The 20,649-nt window shown below is 54.1% G+C and overlaps 1 protein-coding gene across 1 annotated transcript in view; it reads left to right on the plus strand.

Moving 5' to 3' along the window:
- LMF1 (lipase maturation factor 1) overlaps positions 1 to 17,055 on the plus strand; it is a 98,762-nt gene extending 81,707 nt beyond the window's left edge. Inside the window, exons 7-11 of the mRNA XM_016136657.2 lie at positions 12,831 to 13,014; positions 13,388 to 13,547; positions 13,899 to 14,082; positions 15,368 to 15,480; positions 15,979 to 17,055. Coding sequence (XP_015992143.2) covers positions 12,831 to 13,014; positions 13,388 to 13,547; positions 13,899 to 14,082; positions 15,368 to 15,480; positions 15,979 to 16,153 — 816 coding nt within the window. The 3' untranslated portion in view covers positions 16,154 to 17,055. The remainder of the gene's footprint in view (positions 1 to 12,830; positions 13,015 to 13,387; positions 13,548 to 13,898; positions 14,083 to 15,367; positions 15,481 to 15,978) is intronic.
- The last annotated feature ends 3,594 nt before the right edge of the window (positions 17,056 to 20,649 follow it).

Here is a 20,649-nt window from a genome sequence, read left to right on the forward strand (position 1 = left end):
TGGCGGTGCCCGTGTGACTTCAGTAGTCATGCTCCTGTCTTTTTTCCATGTTGTCCAGGGTCCGTATGTGGTGCCAGGTCGCAGGCGTAAGGGGCAGCAGGTGCGGGGCCTCCCCTAATTCCAAAGGACATGCTCCCTGGCCTAGTGGGATGTGACTGTAGGTTGGTAGGTTTGTTTCTGTGGCCACCTTTATCCAGTTCTCTGCTATTTCTAGTGTACTAGGAAGTTTTGTTTTGTGATTTTTGTTTTGGGTATTTTTATTCATGGAGGAATATTGGATTTTAACTAATTGTTTTTTCTCTACCGGTTGTGAGGAGGTCGCTTTTTTTCCCTTTAACCTGTTCATGTGGTGAATTGCATTAATACTGCTAATGTTGAACCAGTTTTACATTCCTAAGATAAACTCGGTTTGGTCATGCTGTGTATATCAGATATGATTTGCTAATATTTTGTTTTAGATTTTGCGTGGTTGTCAGTGAATAAGATTCGTCTACAATTTTCCATCCTGCACTGGCCTTGCCTGGCTCTGCTCATGGAATTCATCGAGGGCGGGCCCCCTTCTCGGAATGAGTTCATGAGGACAGAGACAGTGCTCCTGTGTGAGCCACCTGGCCTTGAGGGGTCTTCGTGACCACTGATTAACGCCTTTCGTGGCTGTCGGACTTGCAGGGTTTCTATTTCTTCTGGAGGCAGTTTTGGTGGCAAACATTTTCTTCAGAATTTGTCCATTTCATCTGTTTTCAAATTTAGTGGCCACAGAAAAAAAGTCATAATGTTCTCTTGTTTCTCTTATGTCTCTTATTTGTCACCTTCTCTGTTCAATGCGTGTCCTTTCCTCCAGTGTGGCTCTTGTAACAGCACAGAGTAGGATTCTTTTTAAACTGAGGCTGACACTGATTCTCCTTTACATAATAAGTCCGTGTATCTCAAATGATGTCTTTGGGTTTATTTCCACATTTTTGTTTCTTTTTTGTCCCTTTTATTCTATTACTTTCTTCTGCTTCTTTCAAGTGAGTACATGCTTAGTTAACTGACTGAAAATCTAAATTTGACCCCCATCTTTGCTGCCATGATGGCCCTCAGGCCTAAGAATGCTGTAACCATCTCTGTCCTTACTTTACTTGCTCACCTGCTTTCATGGCTCTAGTATTTTAGTCCTATTTTGTTTTGCTTTTTAATTCATAGACTGCTAAAGTTTCAGATTTACCGAAAACTGAGCAGAGTCTAGAGGGTCCCTTTATCCGCTCCCCCCGCGCCCCGCCGCCACATACACAGTTTCCCCATCACTGACATCTTGTAGTATATTTGTTATAACTGAGGAGCCAACATTAATACTTTGTTAATAACTAAAGTCCATAGTTTACACTGCTGTTTACTCTGAGTGTTGTCCTTTTTATGGGTTTGGACAAAGTAGTGTATCCACCATCATAGTATCATACAGAGAGTACCGTCGCTGGCCTAAAAATCCTCTCTGCTGTCCAGATTCATTTTTCCCTCTCCCCGCCAACCCCGGGCAAACACTGGTCTATTTACTGTCTCCATCGTTTTGCCTTTTGCAGACTGTCATGTAGTTGGAAGCATCCGGGATGGAAGCTTTCAGGCTGGCTTCTTTACTTAGTAATATGCATCTGAGGTTCCTTGTGTCTTTTTGTGACTTGAGAGCTCATTTCTTTTCCTTGCTGAATGATATTCCATTGTCTAGATGTACCACAGGTTATCCATAAACTGTCTGGAGCTGGCTGGAGGACGGAGCCCTGGCTGGCCTGTAACCCTTGCTAGCAGCCAGGGGTACTCCTGCACGGGGTGTGCCAGTCACTTTGGGGAGCAGCCTGTGTTAGGTGCACTCCATGGGTCTGCGAATTGCCCTGACAGCCTGTGTAGAAACGCAGCGCCCACAACCTCAAAAGGCATCTCTGTTCCTGTTTGTTTCCGTTCATTCCCTCAGGAGAGGGTTGAGGATGTGAGCATCTCACGTCCTCCCACACTCAGCTTACACAGCTGTTCCAGAGGGTTCTGCAAGGCCATGGGTCCATTGTCTGCTTGGAGAAGTGCATGTGAGAAGTGACAGGAGAGTCACACCACCCCAGCCTCAGAGCTCTGCCCTACCATCAAGCCACAAGCCTGAGGGGGAGACCCTGGAGGGGGCAGCTGTCGGCTTCGACTATGGGGCTGGGCGGACATCCTGGCCTAGCGCGGGCCGTTCGCCAGGTGAAGGGCTCCTGGTCGGTGCAGAGACTCATCTTGGATCTCGGGCTAGATTCTCGTCTACCTCCCACCATAATCTGCTCTTCCTAATCTCTGTGACATTCATTGCCAGAGTCCTGGGGACATTTAACAGTGGATCCATCCCCACAGCTTTGGGCATAGAGGGCTGTTCCACCCACAGGCCCTAAGTGCCTTGCCCAGATTGGGGTCTCAGGATACCTGCCCTGGGGCTCCTGGCTGCAGAAAGTCTCGTTTGAGCATGCATGTATCCTCTTTGAGGCGGTGCAAGCTAAGAGCCCAGCAGGGGGTTCCAAAAACCCATCTCTCCCTCCACGGGGTCATGTTACATCATCCCAGAACATCTGCTACGGTGTCTCCTGGGCCTAAGATTCCAGATCTCACCACTCATCTTCCTGCTTGTCTGGCTCTGGTCACCCCAGTGCATCTCACAGGGGCCAGCACCCCATTCAGATCTCCTGCAGGCCGCATGGTGCGCCACGGGCACAGTCCAGGCTCTGCTAGACAGTGTGTACACAGATGGCTGGTGCGATCTCTTCCTTTCCTTCAGATGAGACACTACAACGATGCTAAGAAAGATCAGACCCCCTCAGCACACAGTGGCCGTGCACGTGATGCCAGACTCCATTTTTCTTATTAAAAACATGGTCACCCAGATGGGTGGGACAGAAAAAGTAGGGACACACAGCCAGTGTGTGCCTGACAAGCTCTGAGCACAGCCGCATGACATGCCCATGAGGCAACTTTTCTGAATTCTCAGGGCTTCTGCTGCTTTATTAGAAACAAGGTTTCATCCCCAAAACTGTGCCCTGTTGAACCCTAGCTCTCTGGGTCAGGGCCGCCCAGCTGGGCTCACATTAGAATGACCTGGAGAGGGGGAGTCTTTGAAGATTATGCTTGTTCCAGGGGCCTCTCCCAGACCTCCTAAGGCAGGAACCCCAAGAGGGACAAGCATCACTCAGAGGTCATTTAGGGCCACAGGGCCAATTGATGATGGCCTTTTGAAGTGCACTCCCAACTTCTCACCCAGATAAAACTGTCAGGCCTCCAGAATCCTGTCACACCAGAATGTTCTGGATTATGGGCATGACCGGGCATCAGGTAGGGCTGGTGCTCCTGCAGCTATGCAGAGAAATGACCCTCCCGAGGACCAGCCCCACATGGCTCCTGCACCCAAGTCTGAGCTGGAGCTGCAGGCCACCAGGCAGAGAGCAGAGGTTGGAATGACATGACTTCCTCAGGAAGCAGGACTGGTGGCACCGAGCATGGACTCAAAGCCACTATACACCAAGATAACCGTGCCAAATGGACAGCAGTGCCACCTGGAACCTCAGGAAGAAGGCTTGACTCAGGAAGCGTCTCGGCCCAGGGCGTGCTGTGTCCTCGTGCATGTGGCCCAGACTGCGCTGCGTGTCCCCCCACGTGGCCCAGGCTGTGCTGCGTGTCCCCCCATGTGGCCCAGGCTGCCCTGCGTGTCCTTGCCTGTGTGGCCCAGGCCCGTGTCTACCACAGCATCAGGCAGAACTAAGCTGGAAATGCAAGGGCTGTAGGGATATGGGCCTCTTTCCTGTGCTTATATGGGGGGCGAGGTGGAAGGGACAGGTTGTTTTTCCAATTCTCTTTCAAAGGCTGAAGAAGACCCCACGCAGGTCCCAGCTTTGCCTGTGCTGAGCAGCTGGGACCTGCTTGTGGGGGGGTCTGTAGCTCACCTAGAAGCCTGGTCAAGTCTGCATGCATGGCCACCACCAAACCCCCTTATTCACCATAAGTGAGATTATGGACCAACAAGGGTGGCCTGGGCCATCCATCCCCCCAGGCAGGCTCAGATTACAGCCAACAGGACGATAGAGTCCCAAATCAAAGCCAGGTAGGCCCCCCGGAGCCTCTGCAGCATCACCGCCTGTGGGAGCCATGGTGCTGGGGGCTGAGCGTTCATTCTTGCTGGCCCTCATGTGTCTGGAGTCGCCAGCAGACTCCAAGGGGTGCCAAGAGTCCCCCTGATGGCACTCTTTCTTAAGTGAAAAATAACTGATTTGTAAAATAAAAAGGGAAGAAAAGGACCAATCATATGCCCATCCCCCCTCCACCCCACCCCCGCCCAATAATCCTGTGGGGGTTTCTTGCCACGGCAGTGCGCCTGCCCAGCTGCGACCACAGCTTCCAGGCGCTCTGTGTAGATGTTTTTACTTGCCATTACAATCTTCGCAACCATTGTTTTCAGCAACCACAACCATCGTACTCCATTTTTTAAATAGTCAATTATCTTTTAAATTTTAAGATTTTTTTAGATATTTAATATTCATCCACATATTCGCCATATCTGACTCTCTGCTTTCCTCTGTACCTAAGAATCCACAGGAATCATGTTCTTTCTGCTGGAAGAACGTTCCGTTTGTTTTTTAATGGTTCTTAGTGGAGGCTCCTGAATGTCTTTACTTCAGCTGAGGTTTTCGAAGGTTTTTTTCCAGCTGCGATGCTGCAGCTTGATGGCGTTTTCTTTCAACGAAGATGCATCTATCATTTCTGCCCATCCTGGTTCATTATGTGACTTCCCCTCTGGCTGCTTCTAATATTTTTGTCTTTTTCACTGGTTTTCGGCAGTGTGAGCTGGTATGCCATGATGTGAACTTGAGTTTATCCCGCTTGTAATTTCTTAGGCTTCTTTGATGTATGCGTTTATGGTTCCTATCAAATGAGGAGGGTTTTTGGACATGATTTCTTCATATCGTTTCTGTCAACCTTCCCTTCCTAGGACATAAATCGCATGAGTCAGACCAGAGCACCTTGCCCCCCGGGTCCCTCAGGGGCCACTCACGTTCTGCTCAGCTCCGGCGCTATGCTTCAGTTGAGAAAGTTCTCAGCCTCTGACTTTTCTCTTTCACTGTGTCAGTTTTGTCCAAAGCCTTCCAGTAAGTTCTTTATTTCACAGACTACCTTTGAGATTCTCAGATTACTGCTTGATTCTTCTTTATTATTTTCACACTTCTCTTAATTATGACCATGTTTTCTCTTAAACCCTTTAATTTATTGACAGTAAAATTCTTATCTACTCTCTGTGGATCATCTCAGCCTTTTTCTGAGCCTACTGTTCTCTCCTGGCTACAGCTTGCATGCCGCTGCTAACCTGCCTGTGTGCTAACTGTTGATTAGATGCTGGCTATTGTGTTGTAGTGTTGAATCCTCTCCTGACAAGCAGTTCATTTACTTGCAAGTCAGTTTCATCATCTTGACATTTGTCTTCAAATCCCCTGGGAGAGTCTAGAACAGCCTTGCTTGTAGGACGCATCACTGGGGTCTCTGCCACATGCCTGGCTTCCCATAAGGTCTCTCCACATGGGTTCATCGGAATTCAAGCCCCCCAAACCTGTGTGAGCTGCGGCGACTACCTGGACTCCTGGTCGTCCTCTCTGCCTGGCCTCACGGAGGCTTCTGCGTGCCTGTGAGCACAGTGGTTGGCAGAGACTCGCAGGGACCAAGGCAGAGTCCTGCAGCCCCCCGCTTGTGTGCGTCCTTCTGTGTGGTGAGCATCAGCCCCTCGACCTGCCTAACTTCAAGCTCTGCCCACCCTGGGACTCCCTCCCTGTGTGTGTCTGCTAAACACCTCCATGCGGAGTGCCAAAGCTGTCACACTGTTTGTTGCCCTCCTCTCCGAGTCGAGAGTCCTGCAGTGCCTGCAGCCACGTGTCATACAACAGTTGCTTCATCTGTTTTGTTCAAAATCCAGTTGTTTGTGTTGGCAGTGGAGTTTCCAGCACCACTTCCTCCCTCTTGTCCTGAGGCAGAAGTCACTGGTGGAGTTTTAACCTTGAAAACCATCATCCCTGGAATGTGAAGTCAGAGCTAGGAGGCAGGATAGGACAGCGTGGGCTTGGGCCTTGCTTCTGGGGATAAAGGAGGGCGGAGGTGAAATGTGCAGCTGCCGCTCCCGTGTACAGTCCTGTGGCACGCGGAGTCCTCCTCTCACCAGCTCTGCTCCTCGCAGTGGACGAAAGCGAATATCTGGGAGTATGATCCCAAGTGTTTTCAGGGAAGCAGGCGGGATGGAGGTACTGGCGAGGGCGCCAGGGTGGTTGTTTAAAGAACGGGACACGGGGCGGACACCAAGCTACGTTGTTCAGGTCAGTTCTCAGTCAGGAGCCAGACCCAGCGGCTGTGTCCCGATTATCCTTTCAAACATTCCCACTGCCGCCAAGAAATCCTGTGACCACACAGATGCGCGCCGCACCACCCCCTGCCCGCCAGTGCCCAGCCTGACTTTGTTCACGGGAGTTGGGTGGGCAATCGTGTGTGAAAAGCCTTTCCGGGCCCTCGCCAAGAACCCACGTGTGCACAGACTCAGAACAGGATGAGGGTCCTCTCGGAGCTCGGCAAACACTGCCACCCACACCTCGTATTCCAGTTTTCAGACGAGAGGCTCGTCACTTCTTGGACCACCTTTCCCTCGCTTTCTATCTTTCTTTCTTTTTTCTCATTTTTTACATTTTCAGTCTAAATGCTCATACTGTTTTTACTTCTCATTCATCCTTGGAAATGAGAAACCACCAGGATACGTGTGGGCTGCATCTCACTCCTGCAATCTGTCTTGGACCCTTTCCTCTGAGGCCCGGGGCTGCTTTCGCTTCATCAGTTTCAGTTCTTTTTATATATCATTCCTTTCCTGGAAAGTTGATCACGAAGCCATTGACTTTACTGAATCTGTATCATTTCCCTCATCAGTTCTCCCTTTTCTGTACCACATTCAGGCAGGATTTCTCAAGTCAGTTTTCTAAACCACTAACTCGGATTTCAGCAGTCTGCACTCTGCTTTTCACTTGTTACAATTTTTCCTATTGTGTTCCTTGTTACATGAGGATGCGGATGAATAAATGTCCTTTACTGATCAGGATTCTTTCAAATTAGCCCAGGTTTATCTGGGTGCCTCTCCCTGCACCAGGCCTTCTAGGGTCTCAGAGGAGCTGCGAGTGGCCAGAAGGTGAGACTGTGCCTCAGTGCATGTGCAGATCGGACTGAATTTGGACAAGGTAGTCGAGCAGGCCTGTCACAGGTAGACTCTCTGGGCAAGTCAGCACCCCCATAAGCCACCAGGCTGCCTTGCTCAGTCTTGCAGGTACCAGTGGCTGTGTCGTCTAGTGGTATAAGAGTTGATGGAGTGAGTGTGTGACCCAGACAGGTCTCAGGGTAGAGGTGGGTGCTGGTACTTCTTCCAGAGGCCAGCAGAGGATAGGGCCTCACAGAGCAAGAGGGCCCTTCAGGCGGAGAGTGGCAGGATAGGGCGGCTGCCTGGTATCCATCGGCTACCTGCAGGACCTGGGTGTGGACCAGCCCTGAGTGGGGGTCCAGCAGGTTGTTCATGTGCCCTGTGCCCCATTCACCCTCTTGGCTAGGCCAGAGGGGAGCTTCTGGAAACATGCCTCCCTGTGGTCTGTGGGGAATGTGCGCAGGAGCTGCTTGTCCCTCCATCCCACTCTTGCTGCGTCTTCACTGGAGCCCTGAGGGACGGCAGCATTTCCGGTGGGAGGACTGCCATGTGCTTTGGCCTCCGCAGCTTTGGCGGTCATCTCAGCTGTGAACTAGGCAGTGAAGGATCGGAGGTGGTCTGTTACCTCTTGGTCCCAGACAGCAGCCCCAGAGAGGAGTGGCTCGTCATTGTCCTGATCTCCACTGCACAGCAGGCCTTAGCCACATGGCAGAGCCACAGAGAGGGGGACTCCCGATGCAATGTCCCAGCCATCCACTGAGCCATGCCAGAGTGTGTGAGGCATTTACCAGCAGGTGCAGAGCTGCCAGGCAGCCAGAACGTAAATAGCCAAAATCCCAGAAAGGGGCATAGAGTGAGCAGCCGAGCTTCTGTGACTTTGTCCTTGCAAGTTGCTGACGCAGCTAGGAGACTGAGGAACTGAGAGGGCACAGAGGTCTGCAGAGACAAAAACTGGAGGTCAGACCGCACGAGGAGGGATAGTGAGGGATGCCGGCCCAGGGATGCTGTCAGGCTTGGCCCAGGCCGACCACAAATGGGTGTGAAAGAGGCTGGAGCAGCCACAGGACCCTGGGCATCCACACTGAAGGGCCTGGCCCCATGGTGGAATAGGGGCTGGGGTAGGGGGCCTTAGTGGGGGGCTCTGAGCCTCTCTGCCTGTCAGCACCATAGTTCCTGCGACAGCCACAGTATAGGCATTCATTCCGCAGGCCGTCAGGAGCCAGTGGCACTCAGCAGACTTCAGGGAGAAGCCCGTCTGCCCAAAGCAGTCACGTCAGCTCAGACCTGAGGCCTGGGAACCCCGACGGCTGAGTGGAGCTAGTGGGAGAGACCACCGGCGCAGGGCGGGCACAGGCTGGGCCGTTTTTTGGCACAAGGATTTGTTAACATCATAGACAGAGAAGAATAAGAAATAATTATTTTTGGGCTCAGAGCCAGGAAAACTAGTTTTCCAAATTAATCCAGGGAGAGCTGTGAATCCACAATCTCTCCTGTCACACATCATAAAACTCTGTCGTGATCCATAAAACTGACAAGACCCATCGAAAGCCTGGCTCCTCCCTCAGACCCTCGTTAGGCCAGGATCAAGAGCAGCTTTAATTAAAATTCAGAAACTGAGGGGCTGTGGCATCAGCCAAGTTTTGCGCAGCCTCAGAGAAGAGGCGAGGCAACTCGAGGCCAGGCCCCACGGAGATGCCGTGCCCTGCCTGGTGTCCCGGAAGCCATGCCGCAGGGGCAGGTGGGGCGGCCCCACACGCCTGTGTCTGTCATCTCCCCTCCGTCCTCAGCGCCGCGCCAGCTGTCATGCTCCATCTCCACATTTTTCTGGAACAGCAGCACCAGACCAGGCCATCTGCTCCCCGGGACCTGTAGATGACACCTGTCAAGTCACCTGGACAGGGAGAGGGTGGCTCTGCCCTTCAGTGACAATTGGCTTGTTACCATCTTTTCTTTCAGAAATGTGCCCATTTGGTTAGATGTGCAGATATAGTTACATGTCGAACTTCATGAAATTCTCTTTTTATTCTCTTGTTCCTTTGGCGATTTGACCATTTTCATTGTGCGTGTTGTTTATTTGCTCGTTTCATCTTTTTCCCAAAGTCCCTCCTAAAGCGCATCCATCTGGCTGTTCTTCTGACGTGGCACTTGCCTGTGTTCTGCCTCCCAGGCTCCGCTCGGTCTGTCTTTCCCTCAGTGCGTGTGGGTCGCTGACTGCGGCGCCTCCTCTGGCTCCAGGCTCTCGTTTCCTCTTTCCTGAGGCCCAGGTTTGAGGCAGCTCACCTCCCTGCAAACACTGTTACTGTGCCCACCACAGACCTGCCCGCCCTCACCTTGAACCCTTGACTTCATTGCCCTCACAGCCTGGTCATCCCAGGCTCCCGCTCCTCTGCTAATCCTGGCAGGCACAGCCACCTCCCACCCTTCCCGGGCTGCGTCCTGGCCCCGCTCACCCTCAGGCCTTTCTCTCCCGGGCTGGGTCCTGGGCTTGAGAGGAAGCCGGCTGGCTTGATTCCACACTGAGTCTGCACAGGAGAGGAGTTCTGAATCTCAACTCACATCGCATGTGAAAAACTAACTCAAATGGATCAGAGAACTAGACATTACAAACAGACCTGCAAATCTTTTAGAACAGAAGTCTCCAACCCCTAGGCCACAGACCTGTACCAGTCCGTGGCCTATTACGAACCAGACCACACAGCAGAAGGTAAGAGGCGAGCGAGAGAGCGAAGCTTCCTCTGTATTCCCAGCCGCTCCCAGCCCTAGTGTCACCGCCTCAGCTCCACCTTAGATCATCAGGCATTAGGTTTTCATAGGAGCAACGGTCCCTAGTACCAAAAAGGTTGGGGACCGCTGTCTTAGAAGATCTTTATAATGTAAGGTTAAGCAAAGATTTCTCAGAGGGGACACAAAACCTCTAATTGTAAAGTTTTTAAATATTGGTAATTTAGACTTTATGAAAATGTAGAACTTCACCTCTTCCAAAGATAACAAAAATGAAAAGGCAGAAAATAACTGCCACATACGCATACGCATCTCTGACAAAGGACTTGCAACCCAGGGAATTAGCCAATTGTTTTTTTGATGGGAAAAAAAGTTAAACAAATGCTTCAAAGAGAATGTTTGACGTCCAGCAAGCAAGGAAAAGACCCTCAAGGTCGCTGCTGACAGGGAATGACAGGTGAGATCAGCGAGCTTCTCAGTCCTGGACATAGGGCGGAGGCGCCCAGACCACCACTGGGCAAACATCCGTTCCTTTAAAAGTCAGTGTACCACCACCACATGACCCCAGACTAGTCAACGCCAAGATCTGGGCACACCCAGTACTCACCACGGGACAGGCAGATGCTCACATGCGTCCCTCCGCAGGGTGTGAGATGCCCTGAGGCCAGGAATGCAGGTCTCAGAATCTGGAGCTGAGCCGGGGAGCCAGGCACCAAGTGTTGGAACGAAAGTCAGGGCATAACAGAGGTCAGTTCAAAGGTTACAGAGTGGGGGGTGGGGTTAACACAAACAGGCGTCAAGGAACTTTCTGGGGGCAGAAGTTCTAGATTTTGTGGTGATTTTACACAGGAGTAAACATGTCAAAAGCCATTGAACTATATATACACTAAAAATGAGTGCATTTTATCATTGTATCAATAAAACTGACTTAAATAGAATGACGACTTCCCATATCCATGTCACATCGATTCCTGTCTCCTGTCCCTGCTGCGTCTCCAGCATCCTGTGTTTCCGCTGTGAGAACGTTCACTGTGGTCGTGTCACTCCTCCGCCACCCTCTGTTGTCACTGTCCATGTCCTGTGACCCTGCATTTTGAGGATGCCCATTGATCGCCCATGAGCTCATATTACAGGGGCATCAGCTTGGCCTGGGGGCGACCCTGGTGGCCCAGGGCCTCCTGCCACCACAGTGGCAGACCTGCTCTTACGGGAGCCACCGCCCTTGCAATCTGGGCTTTCCGGAGGTGAGGGGTTACACCCTAACACAGAGGCTAGCTAGGCCCGAGGCCTCCCCACTTCCCAGCCAATTCCTGCTCTGGCCCTTTGGAGTCCTCCTAGCTCAGGAAGCTCTGTGCTCAGCAGGCTCTGTTGATTCCTGGGAGCTTGGCAACTGCAGGCCTCTGTCTGGGGTACGTGGGCAGGGAGTAGACCAAGCAGCCTCTCCTCAAGTGAAGACTCCCCATTACCACTGCCCAACAACAGGGCATAATCAGGCCAAAGGTGTTATTTTTAAGTCACTAAAACAACTTACAAAATGTACAGTTGCAAGAAGGCACTGTCCAGAAATTCTGGCTGGGACGTGGCTCTGGGATGCAGCCCTATGACAGGCTGGGTGTGTGGGAAATCCTCATGCTGTCAGCACCTCGTCCATTCATGACCTTAGTTCCTACAGCCGAGAGTCTCAGTCCCTTTGGGGCTGATTCTGACTGGAAAGCGTCTGTAGATCACTGAGTTAGCACTGAGGCTGCAGAGGTGAGCCCAGTGGGTCCAAGGGACAAGGCAGCCTTGCCTCCCCGGTCACCATTTTCAGTGGGATTTTTTAGGCATGCGAGTTTCTCGCATGAGCTTCCTTGACCCTGCATCATCCAGGCTCACCCCAGACCCTGCAGCAGAAGTAGCTGGGCAGCTTGAGGCCTCTGAGGAAGGGCAGTGACTGGCCTCTCAGACAGCCGCCCCACAGACAACTCTGGACTGGCCTTGTCCTCGTGGCTGCTGTGAAAGTTCAGGAAGATGGACTCCATCTATGCTGTGTCCAAGGGTCGGTCACAGGCTGCCAGGATCCTGCCATGCCCTCCTAGCAGATGCCCAGGCCCAGGAGCAGCCTCATGCATGGTCACTCAGGCATGGAGGACAGGGCGGCAAATGGTACATGCGCCACGGCGTTCCCCAACCCTGATCAGGAGAGCAGCAAAGCCTCACCCACCTCTTGCTTGACTTGGGCATACTCCTGGATATCCAGGGACCATGGGACTCCAGATGCTCCCACTTCTGGTGGCAGAATCCCCTCCCTAGGGAAGGGCACATACTGCAGGGTCCAAGGGGCCTGTTATTCCTGTGGCTACCCAGGACCTATATTGATTAACATTCGCCATAACAACTGCTGCCCCAAACCACAACATCGAACAACACAAATTTGTTACCTCACAGTTCTGTAGGTAGAAATCTGGGCGGCCTTGACTGTGGCCTCAAGTAGAGTCTCAGAGGCTAAAATCAGTTGACAAGCTGGCCCCTCGCTGGAGGCCCTGGGGAGAATTCACCTCCAAGATCATTCAGGGCATGGACACATTTTGGTAGCTGGTCTGAGGGAGGCTAGGTGTGTGGCCTATGAGGAAAAACAGGGCCTAGACTGTGGCCTCCTGCCACCCTGGTCCCTTGGGAATCAGCACAGGTACCCACATATACTTCTGGAAAGAAACTAGAAACCCTCGGCCCCAGAGCCTCCGGATGTGGAATCCATGCATCGCTGCAGAGTTGCTGGGTCTTGGTGGAGCAGGTGAAACATGGGCAGCTGGAGGGGATGGCCGGGCCGCCACCTACTAGAGCACCCCAACTGATGGGCAGAGTCTGCACAGGCAGCTGTCCTTGGTCTCTACTCAGCCTGGGTCTGAGGCGCTGTTCCATCCCTTAGGTGGTCCTTATCATCAGTGGGAATCTCAGCTTCCTGAACTGGCTGACCATCATACCCAGTGTCGCCTGCTTCGATGATGCCACCTTGGGGTTCTTATTTCCTTCTGGGCCTGGCAGCCTCAAGGACCAAGTCCTGAAGATGCAGAAGGAGAAAGCCCGAGGGGCCTGGCCCACACTGAGATACGGTGAGTAGACACCTGCAGGCATGGACAGAAGGCCTTTTATCCCCGGACCCAGGAAGGCTGACCCACGAGGTGCTGACCCATTTTTAGCGAGTGACAGCTAGACACACCCAACAAGGGCAGCTGTTGTGACTCAGTTTCCACATCAGCCTTGGAAGGTGTTCTTGGGTCGGGGAGAAGGAGGCTGTGGAGAAAGGCCCCTTCCCAGGTTGGGGGGCCAGTGGCACCTCCCTTGGCTTCTGTGAGCCCAGAGGGGACAGACAGCAGCCAGGGTTTGGCGGGCTGGCTGAGGAGCTAGAGATGGCCTCAGCTGTTCGCTGTGGTCGGGGGCCAGGCCTTGGGGGCAGAAGCTTACCCACTGTCTCTCCCTCCCCAGGCCCAGGCTGCATGGTACGGCAGACAGTCAACCTGGCACTAGGAGTCCTGGTCGCCTGGCTCAGCATCCCCGTGGTCTTCAACTTGCTGAGCCCCAAGCAGGTCATGAATAGCTCCTTCAACCCCCTCAGAATCGTCAACACATATGGAGCCTTTGGAAGGTACCTCACGTAGCTGGGGTTGCCGTCTCAGCCACCTTTCTGGCCCAGATGTGGTCTGTCCTCTCCCTGCTCACCACGTAGTCACACGGATCCCTGAGGGAGACCCAGCCCTGACCAGCCAGGCAGGCACTCTTGGTCCAGAACAGGTCTGCTTTCTGTCCCCCTGGGGCCACCATGACCCCATGGGGAAAGATGTGGAGGGAGAGGCTGGCTCCCACCTGCTCCTTCTCCATCTGCATTCGGAGCTCTAGCCTTGCCCTGGGCTACTCAGGACGGAGCCAGGTGGAGAGGCACAGGCACTGCCTGCAGGTCCTGGGGGCCCAGCCTGCCCTGACTCGGTCTCCCCAACAGCATCACCAGGGAGCGCACAGAGATCATCCTCCAGGGCACAGCCAGCCCCAATGCCAGTGCACCCGATGCTATATGGGAGGACTACGAGTTCAAGTGTAAGCCGGGTGACCTAAGGAGACGGCCGTGCCTTATCTCCCCCTACCACCACCGCCTCGACTGGCTCATGTGGTTCGCGGCCTTCCAGGTAAGGGCACTCTCCTCCCCCCGCCCCCAGCCCACTACCCCCTCACCCTACACGGCCAGATGCTCATGTTAGATACAGGCTCTGGTCACTCCAGTGTCCCCGAGGCTGTGATGCCTTCAGTGGAAACAGCTGGGGCCCCAGAAACACCTGCCTCAGGGCTGGTGGTGGAGGCAGGTGGGTAGGAAATCAGACTCCACTGGAAACGATGTCATAGCCCACATGACACTCAGACATGGGCACCCATACGGCCCCCACTCTAACCAACCTTACATAACCCACCTGGGCCCCTGCAGACTTGGGAGGTCAGGCTAAGGATTCCGGGTGTTGGGATGTCAACTGTGGAGCAGTTTCCTATGCTCCTGGCAGAACTCACTGCTCAGCCACTGAGGACATGCCAGCCAAGGCCCAGGGCCAGGATCTGAGGCCAGGCAGTAGTATATGACTACACTCTCCCAGGTCCTCGCCATTCCAAGGTCTGGGTCTTCCTCCTGGAGCAGCCTGGGCCCAGGCAAGCATCTGACTGTGCTATGGTCCAAGCCCAGGCTTCCTTCCTGTGCGTCCACAACACACATAGACTCTGCCTCTGGACAACAAGGGGCCTCCCTCAGACACCCTCACGTGAGGATCTCTGGGTGCTGAGGACCAAGATGCCACAGCCAGCTTCTCAAAGCACCCCCACCAGAAATGACAAGATAGACATGGGCAACACCAGGGCAGCTGACATCCACAGAGTGTTTGCTCAGGCCAGAGGAAGGCTGGAGGCTCCTTGTCCTCCCATTGACCCACCTCACCCATAGAGACAGCCTCAGGAAGGCTCTGTCACTTGCCTGAGAGCCCAGGGCTGGCAGGTGACAAAGCCAAGAGGTGAGCTGGAACAACACATCCCCGTGCCTGCTACGTCTGAGTTACCCAAGGACAGGACAGCAGGGCGGGGAGCCAGCACGTGAATGAACAGTTTACAGATAGATGTCTGGCCAACAGGTGAAAACAGAAGCCAGTAGCCCTTCTGGAGAGGAACGCAAACGCCAGGGCAGCCCACTGTCCAGGAGAGGCCGAGCACCAACCATGCTCAGTCGGAAATGCCCAGGACAACAGACTGATGTAGGGATTGACTGGGCAGGGCCTCTGGAAGGAGGGAGCAAGCAGGGAGCACACCCTGCCCCAGGGGTCCCTGCGTGCCACACCCCCACAGTTCCAGCCCACCATCGGGCTCCAGGCTCCAGTGGCTCTCCGAGTATCCAGGCAGCCCTCCTATTCCTAGCACCCCTCCTGTTCTTGCCCCTAGACCTACGAGCAACACGAATGGGTCATCCACCTGGCAGGCAAGCTCCTGGCCAACGACGCCAAGGCCCTGTCCCTGCTGGCCCTCAACCCCTTTGCAGACAGGGCCCCCCCAAGGTAAGACCCCTCCCAGATGGGGCCCCCACCAACTATGGCCTCAGCTGCCTCTGAGGGCTTCTCCCCCAAATGCAGAATGTGCTCTGGGGGCTGGGTCCCCAACCCCTGGAAACGTGCCGAGTATAGAGGGCTGCACTGGTCACCTGCCGAAGGGTCACGGGCTCCTGAGGAAGGACAGCATGCCCTGCCCTCCAGCCCCGGTGGGCTCCAGATGCTTGCAGCTGAGCACTCGGCCTTCAGTGGGGCTGGACGCCACAGAGTCTCCTTTTCCAGAGCCCTGGCTGCCCCAAATCATCTGCTCTGGGGCCTGGTTGATGGGACTCCTCATAGGCCCCTCTGGAGCAGCCTTACCCTGGCAAAGAGCACCTAGGTGGACACACAGCCCCTCAGTGCAGACCCAGAGCCTGAACCCCAGGCTCCCCTGAGAAGCTGTGTGTCAGTGGGCACGGGCCACTGCCCTGGACAAAGGCTGCAGGCTGATGCCCACCCTCCCTGCAGGTGGGTCAGGGGAGAGCACTACAGGTACAAATTCAGCCTCCCTGGGGGCCCTCACGCTGCCAGTGGAAAGTGGTGGATCCGGAAGAGAATCGGCCCCTACTTTCCTCCACTCAGCCTCCGGGACTTGAAGAGCTACTTTCGGTCACGGGAGTGGCCATACCCAGAACCAGAATAGAGAGCCCAAGGCCTGTGCACCAAGAAATAAAGTGGGAAGACCTGGGCACACTAGCACCACCACCCACATGGACGTCCAGGAAAGCAAGGCCAGAGAAGAGAAGGGGGCCACCGGAGGTCTGCTGGGGTCCCGGGTGGCCATCTGCGCTTTCCTCATCTCTCACAATTGGTCTCCAGGCAACCCACAAAGCCACTGCGCCTCCCTACCCACAGTCATCTCCCTCATCGCCGGACCCCTCAGACACCAGTGTCCCAAGGGAGACCCCAGCTCTGGTTGGTCCGGGACCACCAGCACTCACTGTTCCTCCCATTGGCCATTCCTGGCCTGAGGACCACTCGGGATCCTTGGCACCTAGGGTGCTGGTCCACAGCCAGGCCCACACCCCCAGCAGCCAAGTCCCCATCGTGTGCCTGGTGTGGCTGTGAGGAAACCCTTACTCTTGCCTCAGCACCCCCAGGGGTGGCTCGGCCACCACCAACCGCAGGGATGGACTGAGAGGGGGAGGAGCCAAGGCTTCCAGTCCTCCCCCTCATGCCCGCCTCCTCCTTAGAGCCCCTCTGGACCAGCCTGGGTCCTGCATTCTTCTCCAGTGACCAGCATCCACAGGCATGGACAGAAGTCCTTTGTCCACCCAAAGGGCCCTGAGCAAGGCAGTGCCTCTTACTCCTTTGTGACCACATTCCCCTAAGCACACACCATGGAGCCTCCTGCTCTCCGAGCTGCTGGGGAGGGGGATGGCAGCGTGCTTAGCTCTAGCCGGGGTGCTAGGGTGGCAGGGGTCCCCGTGATGGTGATTCTGAAGCCCAGTTGTCAAAAGTTAAACAGAATAGCTTTTTGCTTGGCAATCCTGGAGCCCTACTGCAATGAGATCTGGGGTGCAGCCGAGAATCTTCACTACCTAATATGAGCTATGAGTGGTGTCCCTCCAGGCAAACAGCTAAGTACCAGGTGGCATAGTCCCAGTCCTGGTCAGCCAGATCAAGGGGTCCTCAGGGCCTTGGAACTGGCCCCACCCAGGAGGCAGCAGGCTAGGGGGTCCTCCCTTCTCCCCTGGCTTGGCCGGCACCGGCTAGAGTGGCCATCCACTCCTTCCTCCCACCCCACCCCCGACTGTCCAGGGTGCCTTGCTGCACTGCGGAGGGTCCCAGTGGGAACGAGGTGGTTCAGGCCAGGAGGCCAGGATGAGGTGGGCACAAGTGTGCGTCTGTGTGGAGCGTCCCCCACCCGCCTGGGGGGCGAGCCCAGGTGCCAACAGAGAGGCCGTGTTCCCGCTCACAGGGAAACAGGCTCCCTGTGTCTGTGGTGGGACAGACGGGGCCTCAGAGAGGGAGCCTGGAGCCAGCAAGTCTGCCCATGGCAGCCAACCGCCGGCTGCTGTGCCTGGGCAGCCCTTCCTGGGGGGCCGTCCTGGGGGCTCTGCCGATTAGTGGGGGCACCTGGGAGCCTGAGGAGACCCTGGGCCCTGACTCCAGGTGGCGCTCCATACCTCCCGCCCAGAACCCTGGGTGGCCTCTCTTCCAGGAGCCCTTCTCACCTACCTCTGGGCTCACTGCCACATAAGGCTGGGCAGGGGAGACCCCTGGGACCCAACTTCCCTGACTGTGGGCTCCTCTCTGAGCTCCATCTGGCCATACCCCCCAAGTGTCTGTGACCCCCTAAGATACTCACCACAAGTGATGTTTAGGCCAGGGGCAGGATGATACTGGGTCCCTGTGGATCAGGGGCACCTCAGGAATCAGGCAGCCCCACACCCATCCTGGGACAGGACAAATATCCACTCACCTGGGGACATCACAGATGACCCCAGATACAGGTTGTGAGGGCATAGTGGTCAGAGTGAGGCCTTGCCCTCTGACACAGGAGGTCTTATCAGACCTGCTCCTCCCACAGCCCCTCATACTTCCAGAAGCTTGAGTGACCCCTGACATCCACCATACATCTGAAGCCTTTGGAGCCTGTGCTGAGGCCACGCCTTCCTGTCAGAGGGAGTGAGACTATACTTGTCCTCCACTCAGAGTACTCCCATGGCCATGCCTCCCTGAGCATGAGCCTGGGGGGTCACTGCCCATCACCCCAGCCACACTCTGCATCCTCTCCATCCTTCATACCCACCAGCTTGTCAGGCCTCGGTGCCCATGCCCCTCAGGGCCACCTTGCCCTGCCTTCACTGGGCCCAAGGTTGTTCCTGGTCATGTTCCGGGCTACTGGGGAGCTCAGCCTGGCCCCCAATGCCCAGTGGCACCCAATACAGGTCTGCAGGATAAACTGTCTATTTGATGACAGAGAAGGACCTAAACACTTCACATCTGCTCTGCCTGACACTGCCCTCTCTCCAGCCTCATGAGAATCTGCTGTTTGTTGGGCAGCCCAAGAGAAACTTGCAGAGGGGAAGGAGGTTCAAGGACATGAGGTGGAGGTATTTGCTCACCTTCCCTCCAGACAGCTGAGTCTGAGTGAATGGGGGTCCGTTCTTCGTCCCTTGCTCTCCTCCCGAATTGTCCATTGGGGGCCCACGGGTTAGGGCTTTTCCACCCTACTTGATAGGAAGCACAGGCATCTGTTGGAAATTGAATGTACATCACACTCACATGAACATGCCAGAGCTACCACATTCAACTGCTAAAACCTAAGAGTAAGTCCAAGATCCTTGCGAGGGGCAGCAGGGGTTGTCTCAGACAATAGGACAGATGTCCTGCTCCTGGGGTGGGACCTGACCCTGGGAAGGGACCACCCCCAAGGGGGGATAATCAGGGGATGCGGGCACCTGGCCTGCGAGGAGCTGGGAATTAACACGCCCCTATTCCACCTGCTTTCTGCTGAGTGCACACCCCCTGGGGGCTTCTTCCCATCCACAGCATTATGCCCCCATGGCTGTCACATGTCTGGATGCCCAAGCCACCATTATACCCAGGTCCTGGGCAGGGCCCTCTAAAGCTGCTGAGCTTGTCCCTGAGGCCATGCCACATTCTGGAGAGTGTCCTAGTCTAGAGGATGCCCAGGCATACACTGAGACCTCTGCCCTATCACCCACTGCCACCAAGAGACACTGAGGTGACCCCAACTCTCCACCTTGGAGGCCGCACCTTGATGAGCCAGCCCTATGCTTGACCTGCAGAGTTGGAGCCAAGGGGTCATGCTCCACTGGAAAATACCTGCAAGGGAAAGATCACCTGTGCCACTGCCTGTTCCCAGGGACTCTGGACTCTGGACACCCAGGCACTGTCCACTGGGCAGTGGCTGTGCTCGGACGACCCACTGGGCCTGGCTTTTGGCCCCGTCCAGAGCGGCAGGCTCAGCCAGAGGCCTGTCTTCAGGGAGGATGCACACCCTGCTTCCCTTCTTGCTCCAGCAACCAGGCGAGGGGCGCAGCTCATCACACATAGATAGGCTGTGTGCGAGCCTTCACCAAGCTGAAGGCATTCTTGGCGTCTTCTGTGCTGAGAGGTTTTTTCCACTCACTTAAAGATGATTAAGTGTATTTTCGGCACCTTCTAAGGCCAAGCACATATTCCACTCAACCTTATTCAGAGAGACATCCATCCTGAGAGACAATTCCAAAGCCATTAAGTAAGGTGGAACTCAACATATCAGCAAATTGACCTTTAAAACTACTCATCGGCAAAACTGAGAAACTTTTAGCTTGCCTGACAAAAAGAAGACACAAATAATTCAAGAAAGAAAATAGGGGCATTCCTACTGACCTTACAGAAATAAAAAGATGTAACAGAGTACTGTGAGCAACTGTATGCCTACAGGAAATGGACAGATTCCTTGAGAATCACAAACTGCTAAGAATGACTCAGAAAAAAACAGAAAATTTGAAAGGATCTATAACAGGTAGAGATCGAATCAGTAATCAAAAACCTCCAAGAGAGAAAAATACTGAACAGATGGATTCATTACTGAATTCTACCAAGAATTTAAAGCATTAATATCAATCCTTCCCAAACTCTTCCAAAAACATGGAAGAGGGGGAATAACTCATCCTATGAGACCTGTATTACTCTGACAAATTTAAACAAAGGTACCAATATCTTTTTTGAATACAGATGCAAAAATCCTAGACAAAATGCTAGCAAAACAAATCTAACAGCATGTTGAAGGGAATATACACCATGACCAAGTGGGATTTATCCCAAGAATGTCAGAATGGTTCGACATAAAATCAGTACAAAACACCACATAAACAGAATGTGGGCAGGGGGAGGGGCGCTAGGACACCAGCTGATCATCTCCCCCCCTCCCCCCCCCCCCGATGCGGAAAAGGCATTTGACAAAAAATCTAACACCCTTTCTGATTTAAAAAAAAAACAAACCTGGAACTAGAAGGGAATTTTCTCAACATAAGAAAAGACATTTGTGGGGGTGGCACCATAGTGTAGTGGTTAACACGTCTGCTTTACACACAGAAAATCCTGGGTTCACGCCCCAGGTGAAGCCATAGACCATACCTAGGTGCACTAGCCTCCCCACCCGGATGAGTGTGCGAGTGTGTG

The sequence above is a fragment of the Rousettus aegyptiacus genome, unplaced genomic scaffold (assembly GCF_014176215.1).
Source record: "Rousettus aegyptiacus isolate mRouAeg1 unplaced genomic scaffold, mRouAeg1.p scaffold_m13_p_8, whole genome shotgun sequence".
NCBI lineage: Eukaryota > Metazoa > Chordata > Mammalia > Chiroptera > Pteropodidae > Rousettus > Rousettus aegyptiacus.